This window comes from Oreochromis niloticus, linkage group LG11, assembly GCF_001858045.2.
Source record: "Oreochromis niloticus isolate F11D_XX linkage group LG11, O_niloticus_UMD_NMBU, whole genome shotgun sequence".
NCBI lineage: Eukaryota > Metazoa > Chordata > Actinopteri > Cichliformes > Cichlidae > Oreochromis > Oreochromis niloticus.
The window spans coordinates 30,988,682-31,010,140 of NC_031976.2; the positions used below are offsets into that span (position 1 = coordinate 30,988,682).

The 21,459-nt window shown below is 37.8% G+C and overlaps 1 protein-coding gene across 1 annotated transcript in view; it reads right to left on the reverse strand.

The window, feature by feature from the left end:
• Positions 1–16,639, reverse strand: part of si:ch211-113g11.6 (semaphorin-7A) — a 41,316-nt gene extending 24,677 nt beyond the window's left edge. The window contains exons 1-3 of the mRNA XM_005455162.4: positions 16,212–16,639; positions 4,925–5,064; positions 2,177–2,239 (exon numbers count right to left, since the gene is read on the reverse strand). Coding sequence (XP_005455219.1) covers positions 2,177–2,239; positions 4,925–5,064; positions 16,212–16,290 — 282 coding nt within the window. The 5' untranslated portion in view covers positions 16,291–16,639. The remainder of the gene's footprint in view (positions 1–2,176; positions 2,240–4,924; positions 5,065–16,211) is intronic.
• Positions 16,640–21,459: the final 4,820 nt, after the last annotated feature.

Genomic DNA, 21,459 nt, shown 5'->3' on the forward strand with positions numbered 1-21,459 from the left:
CAAGCCATGCTATACTAACTGATGAGAAGTGAGTCATTTCTTCAGAACTAACAAAGCTCCTCCAGAGGCATAAATCACATCATTAAACTACTTTATGGAATGAGTGGCTGTCCTTGGATTTGGTAGATTCAAGTCTGTGAAATTACACTCAGTCTGCTACCTACGGATAACCTTCGACCTTCATCTCACTTGTTTTCCACACACTCAGTGGTTGTGAATTACTGAAAATGTGGTCTCTTGTCCTTCATTCCCCTTCATGGGACAAGGTTTTGCTGCATGACTCAGGGTATTTCATTCTCCATCATATGTTGTTATCAGACTTTCTGTAAGCTTTAGCTCTGGTTGCCCTTTCTTCTGTGCCATAACTTCAGCTACATTTTTTTATTACTGGTTTTTGCCTTATGACATGAAGGGTAATTTTGTGCTTTAGTAGAATTCCAGGCCGACTAAATGTTACCATCAGATACATTCTGAAGTGCATTTTTGCACAGAGCAATCACTATAGAATTTGTAATCTACCTTATATTTATATCATCTAGGGAAAGAATGTAAGAGGGTGCTGAACCAAAAACCTTGTTGTGATTTCTTTGGTTGCTTGCAGATTGCTGCGGACACAAATGGTTTGCATGGGAAACAGTGACTTGTCTGTAAATATTGGCCATTTATTTTCTGGGCTATAGTGAAGCTTCTTATAGTTTCACTTACAGCTTCATTAAAGAAATCAGAAGTGGAGCACATTTGCCTTCAAACTAAACAGTGTGCCTTGTCACTGCAACCAACACATTTCAAAAACTTTTTGAAGCCAGTAGGTCTCTAGCTTGAGTCACGCTTTTCACAGTTTCACTGCCACCTGGTGAGTAATTTGGCAGTGTTTGCAGACATGTAAACTTCTCCCATGTATAGTAAGGGCATCTGCAGCAATCTGCTACTGCACAAAGCAAGTGCAAGGACATTTTTGGTGCAACACTTTATATCTCCTTGCGACAAGTTTTAAACTAGCAACTGCCAGCAACCCCTAGCAACCAATCACCAACCACTTATGGAATACACTCTTTTCCCTAGTGATCGCTTACAAGTGGGTCACTGATTGGTCTATAGGCCTGTGTGAATGGGGCTTTAGCAGTTGATTTCACAGAGACTGCCAGTAACCTCCTGCAACCAGTTGCAATGGGTTTTCACCCAGCTTGTGGGTGCCTCTCTCTAGACCTCTTTGACTGGGGCCTTAGTTATGCTGCTGTAGGCTCAGGCTTCTGGGGACTTCCAGTGACTACTGAGCATTTCTTTTCCATTCCTCGTTTTCAGCATCATAACATTTGCATGCCACCACTGCATGGCACCTTACTTCTCACCAGTCACAAGTGGTTGCTCATAAGCGGTGTTGTGAATTTATACTTTATAAACAAAGCTGCATTGAACTAAATTCACAACTTATTTAATTATTGTTCCATAAAATATTGAATTGAGAGACTTTCTCTGTCTGCTCTGGTATTATAGTGCTTCCATGCAGCAGGAATTTAATTATTTCTTTGTACAGCACATGGACTCTTGTGGCATCATAGTCCCAAAACTATACGTTGACCTTTTACTTTACCTTCATAATGAAAGCTCGTAGGTGTAGGTGGTGTAAGTATTCAACTAAAGGTTTATAATCCCCTTATTTGCTTTACTGAACAAATGCAGAATTTGACCCTCAGTATTTAATGGAACCTACTGTGTCTTATTCACAGAGTATTTAAACTCTCAATTGAAGATTTATCTTGCCACTTTTTTGTTTTAATACTGCTATTGTCTCATTCTCTCTGTGGAATCACAAATTATTCAATGCAATTATCCACTGCTCACTCAGCTGTACAGTGTTTGTTTATCGAGGTGACAGTGTCTCCTGTGTAATTTTATCTCATCTGCATGGATTATCATTTTCTATGCTGTTGTTTGTTACTGCATGTTTTTACAATGCTCATTTGAATTATTTGGTGTCTTAAGTTCTTAAGATTTAACATAAGCTTTATGCGAATAATTGAATTGAACAGTCAGAACTGAACATTCTGACTTTGGACACCAACCTTGCTCCAGATGATGATAATGATGATGGTAATAAGAAAGAGGATGGTATCAATTATGGATGAAGGGGGTTACTGAAGTGATGAAGGTGCTGACGGTGAAGAAGACTTTCTACCTCGAGTGACGCAGCCTCTGCCTTGCAGGTATCAATTGCAGTCTGATCCGATACCGCTGGGATCTGTGGGAGGAGTGATTGTTTAGTTTGTGCCAACTTACTTCACACTTCTCTGTCTCAGCATGCACTGAGCTTGCTGCAGCTTCTAAAATACAATACACACAATATTATACGACACTATGGCTTTTCAGTGCCTTCAAGAGTCAATTTCTTATTTGACAGCTTCACTTTGGAGTCCTCGTTTACCTTGCTTCCACATTTTCACAGAATATCCTTCAACAGCCCTACAGAAATGGCCATGAATTTGAAAGGAACATTCTCAGGGTAAAAGACACTGTCTTACACTGTTTTACAACAATGAAAATGTTGAAGCTCAATTCTCTGCTTTGAATTGACAAGTTGTGGACCATCTAAAATGATACCAGTGCATATTTTATATGCATTAATTTGAACAATTTACAATTGCTACACTTACTGTACAGTGTAAGTCATACTAACCTTATTGGACAAATGACCAACAGTCACCTCCCGGTATGCATGGTGATTTGTGAATATTCCCTGACTAATTTGGAGTTACGTTCTACAGAAAAATCCAGGAATAGTGCGGAAGCCGACAGTATAGTGTAATTCCTCCACTCTTACCTGAGACAGTCCTTCCACAAATGAACAGTGTAAAGTGGCATAACAAATTCATCCTTTTGAAAAAAAAAAATGCTTGTGCATTGTATCTGTCAAACAAACTTTGGTTCTTCATTGCAAAGTAAATAACTGGTTTTTTTTTTTGACCTTTTACCACAAATGTCTGACTCTACAAGTGTTGAATCTCAATAAACAATCCCCCACTGTTTCATTCTGTGTCAGTGATAGCAAGATTTGATGTATAATGCTCTTAGGCATTTATTTTCTTCTGTCTATACTCTTTGTCACCGTTTGGTTTTCCATCCCTGTTTCCTGTTTTATTGTGTTAGCCTTTTGTCTGTGTGCATTATGTTCATTTCTGCTTCCTGTGTTATTAGTCAGACTTAGTTCAGCTGTGTTCTCACCTGTTTTTTTTTTTATCATCAGTGTATTTAAGCCATCAGTTTCCCTCTGTTCATTGTCTTGTCATCATCAATCTCTTGTGTGCTTCCAGTTCAGCTCAGCTCATTCATTCATTCATTCATTCATTCACTCAGTCAGTCAGTCAGTCAGTGTCTTATGTTCTGTTCATCTCGTGTTTGTAATAAACACCGTCCGCATCCTTCACCAGCCTGCGAGTCCTGCATTTGGGTCCTCTCTTCTCTCTCTCTACACACTGATGTGACAACTCCTCTAAGCTGCACTGCAAGTAACTTATCCTGTCAAACTGTCACTTACTGTGAAAGTAAAAGTAAGAACACAACATCTCACTTGAAAGCATCTCCTAATTGCCAAATGCATCACCTTTCTCTGAGACACAACCACCAAATAAGCCTTCGATCATTCCAAAAAGTAGGGCATATTTATATTTAGCAAACTACATATTTGAGTTTACAGTCAATTTCAATTTGCTTGGCTAGTCAGTGTTTATGCTGTAGTGCACACAGTGTAATCTCGTGGCTACAGTGTGTTCACCTTATTAGCTCAGTGAATTATGTTTTCTATCCTCATAGAAAGAAATTAATGTATGCCTGACCTAACTGCCTTGGCCTTCACTAGATTTGCTTTACTGGGCCAGCAGCAGACTAGCGATCTCTCTCTCTGCCCTCTTTGGCTCTCTGTGTCGTCCTCACAGCAGGATAGCAGCTATATTTGTTTTCATCCCACAGCTCATGTCAAACAGTAACAGGGTTAGCCATACTTTCAAAAGCAAGAGGCTTTTGTGAATTAAAATACGTTTCCAGGGTGTCTATTTTCAGCAGGTATAGAAATGCTGGTTACATTTAATTCCCAGTGCCAAATACAGTGCATTTTCCAAGAAACGTGATAAACACATCATGTAATGCTTACTAGTACCACAAACAGATTTCTTCAACAAATCTCATATGCTACCTTACAAAATATTACCATGCTATAATGTCCTAAATGTGACCACCTCCTGACAACTTTGGTAAAGCGGTTCATTAATTAGGCCTTCATTCATTCCAAAAAATTGAAACCAGTGATTTTAAGAACAAATAAACAGTTGTCCATTAAGAATTTATCATTAAAAAGTCAGACAGCCCTGTTTTGTACTTCTTGAGTCTTTATGCAAAGTTAAGCTCACTATCAGCTAAAGTAGATGTGTAAAGAAATGTTCCAAAGTGACTAAACACATTTTAATAGCTCACTCCTATTCTATCCAGAGTAGACTGGCAGGTCTGTGATAACATGGACTTCCCTGTTCACACCTGGAGGCTGCCCACTAGCTGGTGCAGAATGTCTCTAATTTTTGGATGTGGAAAAAAAAATGTTTCTTCATTTGGCTTAAAGGTCTGGATAGAGGTATTTAGAATCAGTCTGCCTAATTAAATCTCTACTTAGATCAATATTCTGCTGTGAGTCATGCAACTTTTAAGGACATCACGTCCAAACTCAGTTGCTAAAGTTGCTTATGAAGGTGGCGGACAGCGTCAAGGTTTGGAAGTATTTATGTGGCAGTTTGTCTTATCATTTATATTTACTTTACAGTTCCATATTTAAAATAAAATAGATAAATAAAATATACATAATAATACACCATCCTAAAAGAACCACTTTATTTAATCACCTGGGTATAAGTCACAAAAATCAGCTAAAAGCAAACAGTACCTGCAGGTCGCGAACCCCTCTGTCTGTGAACGTCAACATGTAGATCATTGCCTTGCCGCCTACGTAAAGGGTGTCACTCCCTTCCTGGTGGTACATGCTGATATAGTTCTCTGGTCTGTTGAAATGGAACCTGGAGGGCTCTGAGGGACAAATAAAAGGGATGAGCCAACAGATGAGAGCTTTGCCAGAGTACATTGTTGTTTTTATTATGAAAATTTATGTTTTAACATGTACAATTAAAATGCTCCCTGTGGTAATAGATGAAAAAACAAGGACAACAGCAAACATTTCAGTTTTTAATAAAATCCGTTCCTACTGCTATTAATATGTCTGTCAAGCTTTTGAATTCTTATTACTGCTGTCCATCATTTCCTCTCCTTTCTTGCTTGGTTATCATTCAGTAGTACAGTTTTGTGCACCCCTTGTTTACCCATTGTATTTCCTTTTACCCTCAAAGGAAGGCCTTAATTCATCATGGCGTATATGGGTACACTGTGGTCATAAAGGGATAGACAATAGTGAGGTAAGAGGCAAATTTGAAATAACATCCAATTCTAGTGAGCCTGTCCAATTTGTTGCCAGTGTTTTTGGGTTTAGCTGAGAACAGGGAAACCAGTGTGGTCTGCTACTGCTGTTGTCAGTCTGCTTTATTGTGTATTTAATTATGTTCGTCTGTATACCTTGCCTGTAATGAGTTGTTACTTGAGTTACTGTTACTTTCCTTTCAGCTTTGAGCAGTCTAACCATTCTTCTCTGACCACAGCAAGACAATAACAAGGAAATTTTCCCATAAAACTGCTGTTCACTGGATATTTTCTCCCTCACACCATTCTCTGTAAACCCCTAGAGAAAAAGGTTCAACTGTATCAGCAGTTTCTGAAAAAGTCAAACCAAACAAACACCCACGCTACATTCAAAGTTTCTTCCCCTTTCTGTTTTCTTTGCAGAACTCTTATAAGGTTGATTTCACATTTTTCTTGGATTTTTGTGTGAAAACATTCAACTTTTAATTCTGGACCTTCCTCCTTATGTGTGTCTTTTTACCTGTGAACTGTTAAAATACCACAGCTACTACAAAATAATTAAGAATAAAAAGGAGAAGTAAGGAAATGTAGATTTTTCAAATCATACTTTAAAAGCTGTTTCCAATTCATAAGAAATCAATAGAAAATGTTTTATTGTAAGGTCAAAAACAGCAACAAAAGCTCAATGCATGAAAGCAAAATTCGGTATCAGGAAGTTATTATAGATGATCCAGAATTAGCCAGCCTAAACCTTTTTTTTTAATCTATATGTAAACTAACCTCAGTAGAATGTAATTTAAGTACTTTTAAGTACTGTCTGTGCTATGATTTAGCAAAGCACTTGATCCAGTACTACTGCCCTTTGTGGTTTTACATTAAACAGTGAGTCAACCCTGCTTATGTGTCAGAGGAAAAGGGCATCTGGTGGGAGCACAAAAATCTCCAGAATAATCATGTGGGCAAATCCTATCACAGATTGTTGGTTGAATCAAAAGTACATTTGGGCATCTCTGAATCACAGATCCAATCAGACTCACACTTACCTACACTGCAACTGTGCCTGTGTTTAGAAATAGATTAAACCCCCACCTACTAGTTAAAAGACAAATTTAAATAAAGAAACGCTCCAAATTATTTTCCGGAGTTCTTAAAAGCTGTGTCTGATAATAATTGCTATGGAACTAAAATATTAGCGTATAAAACATCTCATACAGCCATCCTTTTTCATTTGATTAGCACATTTCATCATTTATTTGCTTAAAAGATACTTCAGAAAAACATCTGAAAGCTTTACATCAAAAACCATCATGCACCATTAATGCATCTGTGAGACTAGATGTTCTTTTTATCCCTGAAGTGAAAAAGACATCGAGTTTGATAGCAGGAACCAGGATGCAGTAGTGGTGAGTGGTAGCAATACAGGTTGCTGGCAAGTTTCTATGGAAACAGCGGCCGCTTTTATTGGCAGTAATCTACTTGATGAGCCTGGTACTTCACAAGGAAGTGAGAAACATACAAAGAAGTGGCCTATAGAAAAACTAGAGTATAGTTTCACAGTGACAGTCTTAAGGCAGACATAAGAGCGTGCAGATTTGAAAAAACACAACAGATTTGTATGAATATTTGCTTTAGCAGTTAACAGAAGCAAAGCGGGATCCTAAGGCTATGTTACTTCACTCTGTTTTCAAAAGCAGAAAAAAATTGTTAAACTTCTTGGATTGGACAAAAGCAAACATTTAAAAAAAATAATCAGAAACAATTTTAAAGGTGTTCACCCAAATACAGCTTTACCACATGCAGTGGCCCTAATCCTCTTCTCTAATAAGGGGACTTCCAAAAATGTAAAATTAGCAACCTTCGGTCTACATCTGAGACACTGTTTCAGTAAACCCAGCTTTCTCTACTCAGCACAACAATTTTATTATTTTATTTTATTTTTTATGAAAGCCACCCGTCAGATGATGTCATTTCCTATCAGCAGCGTAGCCGTTGTTGTTGAAGGTCGCTTTGCACCCCACAAGGCAAGAATAAAGAGTGTAGAAGATCTAAAACAATAACTAATCTCTCAGAGTGGTTTTCCTCCTGACTATTTCGTGGCATAATCTGAAAATACCATGAAACAGAACAGCAGCTTTATCAGTTGTCAGGTAAGTGTAGTTTTCCTTAGCTAATGGTCTAAAATGTTTCCCCTGATAGTACAGTGCTAAAACTGTGGACACGTCTTTGCTTGGTTAAAAAAAATAAATAATTGGACCTTAAATATAATCATACATTACAACACATCAGACCAGTGTTTCTAAGGTTTTTAAAGTGTTTTTTTTTTTTTTAAATAGCATATCACAAATAATATTTACACAGGCCGCATCTGTTTTATGGATTTAACCAGTCACAACACCAGTGACCCTCACAGATCTGAATGTGTTAATCTTCTCTTTGCTTTATTGGATTGATGTACAAAAATATACATATATATTTTAAATATTATCATAAAAATATGTAATATTTATTATTACATGTCACATCCCATCTAATAACAAGGCTTAAGTCCCAGTCTTAACCACATACTATCCACACAACCACTTATTGGGTTCATATTATGTGAAGCGCTAAAACTTATGGTGTTATATTTAAGTCTGGTCTTTTACATTAATTTTGTAATACAGCTTCTAAAATTGTTGCAGTTTCATATCACCTGCACATGTATCCCTTGTAAGAAAGGTCATTTAAATGACTGAGGGCACAGTTGTTCTGATGTACTGGAATTTTACCACAGCCTACTCTAGTATTTACTGAGAATGGTCCAAAAAAGAGAGAAGCTATCCAGTGAGCAGCAGCTCTCTGTGTGAAAATACCTTCTTGGTGCAGATGTGTCTACTGGGAGAAGACACTGCCAAATCTAAAACATTAAATGATCTCAAATCAGTTCACTGTCTTTTATCCTGTCTTCCTTCTCTCTTCATAACTGGTCGCAGCAGATGGTCGCCCCTCCCTGAGCCTGGTTCTGCAGGAGGTTTCTTCCTGTTAAAAGGGAGTTTCTCCTTCCCACCGTTGCCAAAGTGCTTGCTCATAGGGGTCATATAATTGTTGGATTTTTCTTTGCATGTATCATTGCAGGGTCTGTCTTTCAATATAAAGCGCCTTGAGGTGACTGTTGTTGTGATTTGTGTCATATAAATAAAATTGAATTGAATTGAACTGAATTCAAATGACATCCACCAAGTCTTGATCCAATAAAGCGCCTTTTGGATGTAGTGGAATTGGATATTTGCATCATGGATGTGGAGATGACAAGTCTGCAGCAATTGTGTAATACCATCATGTCAATATGGTGAACAAATATCTGAGGAATGTTTCCTTGTTAAAACTATACTACAAATCATTAATGCAGTTCTGAAGGAAAACGGGGGCCCAGCCGGTCACTAGCAAGGTGAACCTAATGAAGTGGCCAGTAAGTGTAGTAGTAATGGCTTGTTTGTAGAAGCCAAAATAAAATATATGATTTTAGCATTGTACACTGTACTTTTGGGGTCTTCAAATGATAGTGAAAAAGATTTATTTTGCATCTATAACTGCTTATTCAGTTCATGGTCATGGGAGAGTGGATTTAGGCCAACTTTCATAGTACAAATAATTCATTTTGGTTTTAATGCTGAAGAGGAAAATGTATTAAAGAGTGCCAAAAACCTAAATCTTAAGTTTTTGTCCGTACAGGTGGAAATCACTTGAGAAGGTGAAAGTTTGGGTCTGCTGACAGTCCAAGGAAGTTTTTGGACATTTAGTCACAAAGTAAAAGACGTTTTCCAACTTGAAAAGAAAAAAATACTTGTGAATTCCATGGTTGCTCTGAGTGTAAGTATCGTTTATATGCTCAGATGATGCCTATGCTCTCCTTTGATTGTACGTAACAATGTGTAATTTCCAATAATAAATGGAGAAAAGGGATTATTACTGTATAAGTTTTATAGGTAATATATAAAGTCGGTTGAATAGTGAAACGTCCATTATGCAGAAAATTACTTAAGCAGCAGTTACTTAGGCTGCTATGATACTTAAAATAATTTAAAGTACAATTTGCGTCTCTTGTTGAGGAATTCTTTTCTTCTGAGATAAAAGTAGGACGTAGTCTCAATTCAGTCTTTAAGTATTTATTTGCCTCAAGCAGATAAATACTTAAACATGTACATGGATTCCCCCTCTGGCAGAAAACCACAGTCTACAAGCAGTTAGCTGTAGCCAACTTCCTGAAAGTGAAAGCCCAACTTATCATTACACAGGATTATATATTGAATTGTGGTTCTAATTGGTAAAAACTTTGGGGAGAGGCCGTCGTTCAGACTTGGCCTTCCCTTGTTGGTTGATGGGCTGGTCACAACCTCTTGTCATTCCTCTTCCGATGGTCAGACGAGGTTGCATCTGGGATACTAACCTCCCTCTCCTGTTTCTGTATAATGACTTTTACCCTGGTTACATGGCTACATCTCTGCACTCAATCTGACCTTCACCTTTTTTCTTTCTTTTTCTCATAATCTAGACAAAGTCATAAGATGCATGACCCTCAGAGATGTAGGTGTGAAATCTAACTATGCGTACTTGCAGAATTAAACTAAGAGCAACGGTAACAGTGGCCTGCCCAATTTGGGCTTCATCACTGCCTACCAAGCTGCAGGCAAAATCACAAAAAATGCACATAAAGTAAGGTTTATAAACATGCTCAACCTCACATTCTTCCTGTGTAAAATACCTGGAAATTAGACAAGACTAAGTGACTCCGTGATACGGCCCAAACACCAGAAAATGCACGTTACTTACAGCGTAATTGTTTCCTGCAAAAACCTGAGTTGTTGCCTGCAAATTACACATAAGTACATTGTGCTAGTGCCTTGTTGCCCACAAATTGCATGCACCTTAGTCGCTCTCTAACACGTCCCACACCCCAGAAAGAACGGGGTACTTACAGCGTACTTGTTTCATTGTTTCTTGCAAAAACCTGATTTGTGGCCCACAAATTGCACATAAGTACAGGTTACTTGCACCTTGTTGCTCGCAAATTGCATACAAGAACAGGGTATTTGTACCTTGTTGCTCGCAAATTGCATGCAAGTACATGGTATTTGCGCCTTTATTGTAGGTTTTACAGTGTAATTGTTTCACTGTTTCCTGCAAAAACCTGACTTGTTGCCTGGAAAATGCATGTAAGTACAGGGTACTTGCACCTTATTCGTGGGATGTGTTATAACATTTGATGGGGATATTGTCGCACAAAAAAGTTCTTTGGTAGGCAAATATACAAAGTATACAATAATTGTGAACATGAATTTGCACCATATTCACTACACTTAGTTTTTTTTTCTGTTTAATGAATAAAAATGTTGTACAACTTTTTTTATTTACACTAATGATGTAGACGTCTCAAAAACCCACCAAAACTAATGTATTAAACATGATACAGTAGACATTAAGGGGTTAACATAATTATACTACAGGTAGTCTCCTCCCCCACCTATCCCTTATTAGAAAACATTTTTGAGTATGAGTGTCTGTGACCTGCCTCGAGAGCAAAAGCAGAGTGTAGGAACATATTGTGCATTCATATTAACAGCATCTTTTTCCATGTCTCCACACAATTTTTCAAAGGGCCAGACACATCTGAGTGTAATCTGAGCTCCTAAATGTTCTCTGCTGTGCTGTGTCAGTGTGTATCTTTCCTTTTTCTTTTCTCAGACACTTACTCATTACTACTGGAAGTCATGAATTTTCAAAAGGTCAGCTTTCCAGGAACTAAGAAAAACAATCTTGTTTTTTAGCTGGTTGCTTAAAAAAAGCTTCATTAAACTCAGTGGCTGACGACTTAACTTCTTGGAGGAGCATGTAATACTTGAAGGTTTTTTCATATTAGTGAGTCACTTTTAAATGAACTAAGTTCTATTTGCACTAAAAATGTGCACATTAAAGAAGAGTAGAACACAGTTGTTTTTTTAACAGCATCTTAAAATTAGCAAGAAAGATAACAGCAGAGTCAAGGTAAGGGATCTTTTGAAGCTTTTCTGTTTGGCACTAGCAAATCATATGCCTGCTGCTTTTTGTTTGTTTGTTTGTTTTTACTTGCATAGAAGCTTTTAATTCAGTTTTTTTGAAAGGTGGATCTCAAGGTCTCACATTATTAACATGACAAGAGAATATCCATAAGACTCATAGTTGAAGAGTATTTTGTATTGATGTGTTTAAGTCTCCAAGACAAAAGGTCAACACAAAAGATCACTGAACTTCAGGAAAATTGTCTGATATTTAGGATGCTGCACATGTCAAATTATATTTGAGAGGACGTGCTGTTTCTCTCTCTCAGGGTGTTTCTTTAAAATTATCTTCCTGTGTTCACTCTCTTTTGCTGCTGGCTGTCTTCCTCTCTCTCCTGATTTCTCTGTTTGTCCTACTTTGCCAATATATGCATTTTATGTAATTGCCAAATGTGACTGTCACTCATTAGGTATGTACACACAATATAAAGGAAAGCATGTCTCACGCTTGCCTTTTTAAAAAACTCTATTGTTAACCTTATTCGAAATCCTTATTATGTTGCAGTCCCTTAAGGAAGTGAGGAGAACAGAACAGTTTTTCCTCAATTAAACAAAAATAAGTGCAAACAAAACAGTGGGTGAATATTGTTGGTTTCTGTTTTACTGATATTAAAGCTGCTGTTATGACTATTCTACATAAATATCTGGCTTAAATCTCTATGTGTAATGTGCTGTACACTCACTAGTGCATTACACACTAATGAGTGGGTACACCTGTTCACTGCTCATAATCCAATCAGCCAATCACATGGCAGTGACTCAATGCACATGGCCAAGATGCCTGCTGAAGCTGAGCATCATAATTGGGAAGAACATGGCATTTTCGTTTGTCCCAGATGCGCTAGTCTAAGTATCTAAGAAAATTCTGATCTACTGGGACTTTCCCACACAACCATCTCTAGGGTTTATAGAGAAAGGTCCAAAAAAAGAAAATATCCAGTGAGCTGCAGTTCTCTGGACAAAAATTCCTTGTTAATGTCAGAGGAGGATGGTCAGAATGCAGGAAGGCAACAGGAAGTTAAACTGGTAACAGCTATCATGAAGTGTGGAATTGGGACCCAAATAGTGACATTTGATAAGGTAGTTGAAAAAGTCCAAAAATACAAAATCCACAAGGGAATAGGCAAAATAGAATCCAGAGTTTACAGGGAGCACACAAGTGCAGGTTAATAGATGCTGAGACAAAAACTGAGGGGAAAAATTCACCATACAAGAGAGCAGTTAAGGAAAGTGAACACAGCTGAGCTATGAGACGCAGGTGTTAATAATGAAAGACAATGAGACATGAGGGGAATTAACCCAACACAAGACACTAGAAACAAGGAACAACCAAAATAAAACAGAAAGTGAGAACCATAACCAAACAGGGAAACACAGACACATGAATGAACTTAACATAGGGGAGATCACAAGATGTTACAAGAAACACTGAGGACAAAAAATAAACTCTAATACAATTTGGAAATAAGAGTTTGAGGCTCAAAAGAACAAAGAAATACACAAGATGGAAACTTCAAAAATAAGCAAACTAAGAATGAAACAGAAAATATTTATCAATAAACAGAAATGATAAAGTAAATAGGCTCAAAATAATAGGCCAATGATGCAGGACCATGACAGGGTCAGAATTTGGCATAAACAATATGAAAGCATAAAAGCACCACCACGACCACCATCATCCTGTCTAATATTAACATTTGAGGCTGTTGATGGTGGTGTCACTTGGTTGAGCATATTTTCTTGGTGCACCTTGGACCCCTTACAATCAATTTAGAATCATTTAAAGGCAACAGCCTTCCTATTGTTCCTTAACATGTCCATCCCTTTATGACCTCAGTGTGCCCATCTTTTGATTGCTACTTCCAGCAGGATGACACAGGAATTGTGGTGGAATGGTCAGTTAGCATGAGGTGGCAGTAGGTGACCTGCTCAGGAGGTAGAGCAGGTCACCTACTGATCGGAAGGTTGTTGGTTCGATCCCTGGCTACTCTAGTCTGCATGTCAAGTATCTTTGGGTAAGCTACTAACCCGAAGTTGCTGTCCGATGCATCCATCGGAGTGTGAATGTAGTTAGAAAGCACTCAGTTTAGAGAAAGTGCTTGTGAGAATGGGTGTGAATGTGACATGTTGTCTAGAGCGCTTTAAGTAATCCGGGAGAGTAGAAAAGCGCTATATAAGAATCAGTCCATTTACCATAATGGATGTGAAGTGGACAATTTTGCAGCATGTGTAAGATGTTATCACGTCAACATGGACCTAAATCTGTGAGGAATGTTTTCAACACCTTGTTGAATATATGCTTAGAGAAAAAAGTGTCCAACCCAGTACTAGCAAGGTCTACCTAATAAACTGTAGTTTTTATGTACAGCTCACAAAGTATTATCATGCTACTCTGCAATTTCCCTCTGCTTTGTTTTTTGGCATATTTCAGCCAGCTGCTTTGGTTTAACTGGCCTTTAATTTGATCATTTTAACTTGTTAGTAGTTGTTATTAAAAACAGAGCAAAACATAGAGTGACTCCTCAATTTAGAATCATCAGCTAGTCCGAAAGACCACTCTTAAGTAAAAGAGCAATCCAATTATTTTTCACACAGTAGGCATATTAACATCTTACAGCACTCTGCGAAAAACCATGTAAGTTATACTATAATTGCACTGGATATGATGATTTATTAGTTGTTTAATTCTCTGTATCATCCTTGGTAGTGTCCCATCCACACAAAAAAGAGAAAGAGAACAATGGAGAACATATCGATTGACTCATTTTAGTGACTGTTCTAAAGAGGTGTTTCTTCAGCCTAAAGATCCTTCTGGATGCTGTATTTTATTGGGCAGTAGCATTGCTTTGATTTATAGTGAGATATGGATATTGCAAATGTGTAGCCAAATTAAATTAATTAGGGTCAAGACTCTAAAAACCACAACTTAAAATTATGACCACCATAAAATTCAAATGTATTGTACCTGCATCCTCTTTGTTGTTTGGGGGAAAGATATTTACAGTTTTGATGAAAGCTTGTTGTGCTTAGCTTGAATGCACTTATTGTAATGGACTTGGACAAAGGTGTAGTCTATACCAAATGAATGCAAAGTAATTCCAACCCTTGCTTCTATAATATCTTAATCAAAAGCACCAGGTCCTATCTTAACCACTAAAGGAAATACTATTTTAACCTAAAAAAATAATAATTATAACCTTCAAACAACTCCGTGAAGGTATGAAACCCTGTCAAATGTCCTCATTTGGCAAACGCCTACAAAATGAGGACATTTTTACCATTAGAGCACCTCGAAGCTGTCCGAGGTGCTGAAGCTTCAGACTGCGCCTTTGATGGATTTCCTCTGACAGTGTTCCATGTGTAATTGTGTGTGTCTCTGGGTTTGTGTGTCCTAAGGATAGGCGTTCATTGCTAACCCTGAAATTGCGTAACAATGAATTTGATTGATATGACACGCACGTCCAGGGCTGTCATCTTGTGCGTTTTGTACATCCGCGGGGAGGGTTAGAGATACCAATACCTTGACACACAGCACCCATCTCTATTGATTGCTGAATATATTAGAGGACTGTGTGAGGTGTAAAAAGGCGTGAGTGGAATAGATAACAAGGAGGCGGGTTGGAATTTTCCATTCATTGCTCCACGCTCCCTTTCCCCATCTTGGCTTTTCTGTACATGTGTACACATATAGGATATATTTATTTATTTTGTCTGTTACACTAAAGCAGTTCTCTTTTTCACTGAATAGGACCCTTCCTCTGCAGTGTGAAGCAGCTGCCGTGTCCCGCATTGCAGCTCCGCAAGGACGCGGGAGGCACAGTGACTGTGCCAACCTCCAAAGAGTCATATTTCACAGTAATGATGTTTTTCGGCGGTGGCAGACGGGTGTTTAAAGGGTACAGCCTTGAGGTGCGTTAGGGGGGGAAAGCCGCCATGTTCCCCCTCTTGGCAGAGGAAATGTTGCTTTTAAGCACTTGTGGTTTTATTCCGCTCTGTGCGTCCGGAAGATGTGAAGATATGGAGGGACAGCCACTACAATTAGAGTCTATGCAAACTAGACACGAACACACCGTTAACTTGTAATGCTCTGAGATAAACGGAACACACAAGTTGGCAAAAGGACGGATAGAAAGGCACGAGTTGCACAAATTAGATCCAAATTCTACAGATTGGACAGACGACCGTGTTCAGGAGAAACCTGAAAAAATGGTAACACAAAGAAACTGATTTCAGTAGGCCTACATTAGGTTAACAGTTGTTAAAACTGAGATTTATACAGAAAAAAACGCTTTCTTCTTCGTCTTATTAAAGCCCGGGGACATGTGTGCAGGGCCTGAACGGCGGAGCGCGTAATTTACTACCTGGTCATCGGGGGGAAGGGGGGTGTTTTCAGAGATTAATCCAGAGGTAGCCCTGTTTTTATTGGCTTTATGTGTGCATCATGTTTTTTCCAATTAAAGGAAAACAAAATATAATAGGAAGTACTGAAAAACGGGTGCATTACCCCATGACATAACTCACATCTGCTCATCCCTCCATCCACTCATCCGTCCATCCCTCCATCAGTGCAACTATTCACTCATTCATTCCGTACACAAAACAAGAACACAAAACATTCTTGACTCCTAAAAATAATTTGCTGAATGTATTAGAACATCACGTTATATGAAGGTTACAGCAGTTACTTACCGCGCAGAACAAATTTCAGCCGAGGTGACTTTCCGACGATAACCGTGGCGAAAAGCGACAGCAGTACGAAATAATTCATCTTTCCCGTCACTCTGTAGCGTGAAGTCGATTATAAAATTAACTAAACCGTACGAAGCGCTCCCTCAAACCCTTCTTCTTCCTTGCAGCCGCCTGACCCCCCAGATATGCCTCGTCCCAGAGCTGCGAGAACGACTGCTGGTTCCGGTCCTGTCTTGTCCGTCTGTTTCGCCGGCAATTCAGTTTGGTAAAGTCGGGGTATCAGGCTCCACCTCAGAAACAAAAGGCACAAGGGGGAGCGCAGCCTTTCAGCAGGGGCGCTGGAATGAAAACTCGGAGTGCAAAAACGAGCGCAAACACGTCGCTTTTGCTTCACAGCTGGCGCGTGTACGCATTACACATCATACCTGTTGCTGATAAAAAATGATTTTCATAGATATTTTGAATCGTACACGGTATCTCTTAAAGGTATAATGCACATTTGTCTCATCGTACAGCCTTGGAAATGTTCTAATACCAATTAAATATATGGCAAACTAAATTATTTACACGTCCTTAATCATAAGCAACCTAATTTTAATCCCAGTCTATTATGCACCTATAGGCATTGTAACATGATCATTACATGTCTGCAGAGGGTTTCCTTGAGGTTGATAATTCTGCAAGAGTCAGCATTTTCACTTAATGAGTTTTCTTTAAAAGCCTATTGATATATTTTACCCAAGATATCCAGAAACCCATAGCAACCATCAGGGAGACCCCAAATGTCTGGGATTGGAAGTTTAACAGAAAGAGTATCAAGTTTTACCATCAACCAATGATGATATTTCAGCAACTCCCTCACTGTAATATCTAATCAATATGTCTCCATAAATTGCCTGAGTGCCTGAATAAGAATGAATCAGCAGGTTTACTCTGCTGCGCTTGCATTTCGGAAGTTAATTGACTCAAATTTGAAAAACCGAACCACTCTTAATGGTGAATGCCTCTTAGTGAAGGCAACTAAACAGATGCTTCCATTTTCATAAAATCGCTCTCTGTGGGCACTATCTAAACCTTCATCTGGGCTTCTATGAGAAATTTCTATGAGCAGTGAGCTCCTTGGAGGGAAATCAGCAGGATAACACATTGAGAAACAAATTAGAGGCATTCCTGTGTTTCCCTCACCGAGAAAGCACTCTGTGAGGCACCCAGGTGGATCCTTGGAAGAAACAAGCCTCTGAAATCCCGCCCACTAGGGGGGCAATTTACCATTTTTAACTTCTTTCAAAGGCCTTTACTGTCTCCTTGTGTAACCCCTTATAATCAAGACCTTTGAGCTTAGTCAGAGAGTCACCCCTCACTTGCTAATGGAAGAGCAACTACACATTCAGAATTGGCTTTTTTATTGAATTCACACAGGGGCACAGGGGGGATATATTCTGATATGGATTCTTTATTTATTTATTATTTTTATGTTTTTGGTATTAAAAGCATATGGAGATTTCAGATAGACTGTACACAAATACACAACTTAGGACACTCAGGCCACACCAGTTTATCATCAAATGGCAACATATTTTGCATTGTATATTTATGGTACTGTGTTGAGTCTGCATGTTTTCTTATTATTATCCTTAATGGATCCACCAGCAATGTTTGTAAGATTATTCAGAATGTTAAGGTTAAATTTGCACGAAATATTTACCAGAGGTAGGCCTTGGCCCAAGCTCAAAGTGATTACTTTATGGAATTGATCCAGATCTCAGTCTTGATCTGGATTCATGGAAGAAGTCTTTAACATTTAGTATCATATATTCACAACTAAATAATAAAAAATTAGGCAACATCATCTTGTTTTGCATGAAAAAGGCACAAACCAATTCAAATCTAGACATATTTGCAAATCCAGAGGCTCAATTCATGTATGACATGGAGGAAAAAATTTGTCTTTGTTTGAGGTATGCAGTGCACTTTGGTATCAGTAATGCACTCTGTCTAGATTACAGTTAGCTAACTGGTTTTCCACTCTTTATGCTTTCACTCCTTATTGGGTAAATAGCAATTTAACACAACTTCAGGTGTAAATAAACCCTTATGTGTTTGTTAAACAAATCTCCTCGCTTAACAATGAAGTAATGCATGTGCTCTTTTATTTGGGTGTATAATGTTCAACCTCCAGATGGCGCCAAAAGCAGGGTTTTTAGTCTCGATTTCATTACTTCAAACTAAGACTGAAGAAGTCGCTTGGAGTAGTGAGGAAACGTTTCTCCCATTGAAAACTCTACTTCCAGATGAACAGAATTTGGGGAATTACTTCAAACTAAGGATTACAACAAGGCTGTCCTGTCAGTTTTAAGACCACCCGGAGTGGCTTTCTGTCAAATTGAAGTTTACAGTTAACACAATTTACAGAAGCAAGATAAATCTGATATTTAATGATAATGAATTAACCTTTAACAGAGATTATGATTAATTTGCTTGCTTATTTTGTTTTCTCTGTAGTTGGACAGAAAACAAGCCTAAAAGTATCACATAGATATTTCAAACACTGTCATCTGCATCAAAGGGTCCCAGTCCATTAATGCGTGAAGCAACCTGTTAACAACACAGTTTGTAGTCGTGGCAAATAAAAATGCTTTCTGACTGTGACATTTTAATAATGTATTAATTATTTCAAATATTTTTTAATTAAAATTCAAATTAAATTATTTAAAGATATTTTTATTACCATTAAATAAAACTCACCAACTAAAATGAATCTAGTTAAGCACTTGTTTACATTGGTATAATGATCAGGCTTTAAAAGTAAGCATATTCAAACTTGATTTGAAAAACTTGACGTTTCATGTAAATTAGTATTAAATTAGCAAATACCTTGTGTGAGTATGTGCATGTGCCTATGTCTTCTTTGTAATTAATTTAATTCTTCCCTTTTAGTTCAAAGTGTCTCAAGCTAAATGATGCAAAATGGTTATTTAGGGAGAAATTTACTTGCAAAACACTTAAAGATTAGTGAGGTAAATAACAGCATGCTTGTTATTCTATTCTACAGTAGGAGTAACTGCAGAATAACAGTGGAAACAGGCAATACTGAATACTTTCAGTCTTGTTTGGTCATTTCATATCACAGTAATAAAGTGATGTAAAATTCTGTAATGTATTATTACTGATAGCGTTGCTAATTAGTTCTTTGAGCAGGTGAAATAAAAATCCTGCACACCACAGCACAGTAATGTCAGTCAGTCCAGTGTGGCGAGAAATCTAAAATATTGAATGGATTGTGATGAGATTTGGTACAAGTCTTGATGCCCTAAAGAGGATTAGGCCTGAAAGCTTTGGTGATTCCCTCACTTGACTTTATTTTCATAGTGCCACCAACATTTTTCAACTGTGTTGCGCTGGGACAAGACCAGGATACAACATAAAGTAAAAGAACATCTAAGAGTTTAGTGATCAGACAAAGTCAGCAATTGTGACTAAACAGTCAGCACAGTCATTTACTTCCGCAGCATAAAAAAACTATGAGTAACATGGACAAAACATCAGTAAACAGAGCTGATGCCTGCCTTTTGACTGCTACTCAGTCAATGTTTTAACAGTTGTTATTCTTTAAAGAAACATGTGTGTAGAAAGTCTGAAAAAATGTTCATACTGAGCATGTCAGTATTACATATAAAGCTTTTTTGTTCATTTTGTAATGAAATAGCAAATCTTGCAGTGAAATATCTGGTTGTGGTAACAGCATTTTGTTATTCAATGTAGTTTTACTATTTTTTCTAGTATGCAGTCATCATAAGGAGTGATCATATTAGAAATTCACTCATATCAAAAAAGCCTGCTATCTGTCTTAAGCTCCCTTTTTCTGTTTGAAAATGTAGCGTCATGTTCAATTTAGTTAGAGTAATACTGCCACCGAGGTCTTTTCTTTCTTTCTCTTTCTTTTCTTTTCTGAGGGTCTTTTATCTGAAGGCCTGCAGGGACTGTTTATGTCCACACTAGGACAATTGAAACTGAGTCATACCTGATAAAACAAGAAAATTACAGCAGTTAAGGCTACAAAGCCATGTTAAATCAAAACTGAAACAGTTAAGAATATCAGCCCCAACAAAACATCAAGATAAAGGTGTTTTCTAAATTAATGGAGCTTGACTTTTCATTCTTTGAGGATAAAAATAAAGAACGGTAATAAAAAAGACCCAGTACTCTGCTTTGAGACCTTTGTTAGTTGGTTGTAGTTTAGATGGTCTGGATGTTAAGCCTATTCCCGTGTCATTAAGGATAGTGTCAAATAAATACCAACATCATAAATTTAAAATGCACCTTATGTTGTAAAGAAATGTTCCCATAGTTGCATTAAAAATAGAGGAGTCTGAAACGAACTAAGAGCAAAGACCACGGTGTTCTCAGTGGTGTGGGCATGCCAGTCATGAGGGGAGTGACTTATAAACACCATTTTAATCTGCCTTTTTGGCTTTCTGTCCAATGGGAGCACATAGTTGTATTAAAATAGATAATATGACGGGCCAAGCTGGGCTGGAGGATAGCACCCGCCAGACAGACCTATATAACAGATTGAGACATGCAGAGGTAATCCAAAAGGGTTTAAATCTCTGCTCATACACGTGATTATCATTTTTTTTCCTCCATTTTTCTGGGTTATTCTGGGCAACTGCATTAGACAAACAAAATTATTTTCTGTCCAGTGAATTTACTGCAAGTCTCTGAAGTGTGCTAAGGTGAAACGAGGGTTCATTATTTAACATTTATCTCACACTCAGAGACAATATTGTGTTTTGAACAGAGAGTCAGCATTAAAAGATATGTATGCAGGTAAGGAGGAAAGAAACTGCCAGTAAATGTCTAACTAAATAGATTATTTGTAATTTTGTATGTGGTACACGTGGCTCTGGAAAAAATGTAAAATAAATAAATAAATAAAAGGCAGCCAGACTAGCATTCTTCTGTACACATAATCCTTCAACTTCACAGAAAAGAAAAAGACAAATGTACATCTGTGTGGCTGAGTGCCAGCTGTAGCTTTGCGGTCTTACAATGAGGCAACAAGGCTACGTTTTGGATCAAACTGAAACACACATTCCTCACAACAGACTTACAGCAAAGAGATTAAGTGCTTTCTTTATGCAAAAAAGCTAAGAGCTGCCAATTTTTTCAACAATGGAATAATTTCAGGTAAAGATCTGCTGGCAGATATAAGATGCTTTTTTTTACACTCTAATTCAATAACATT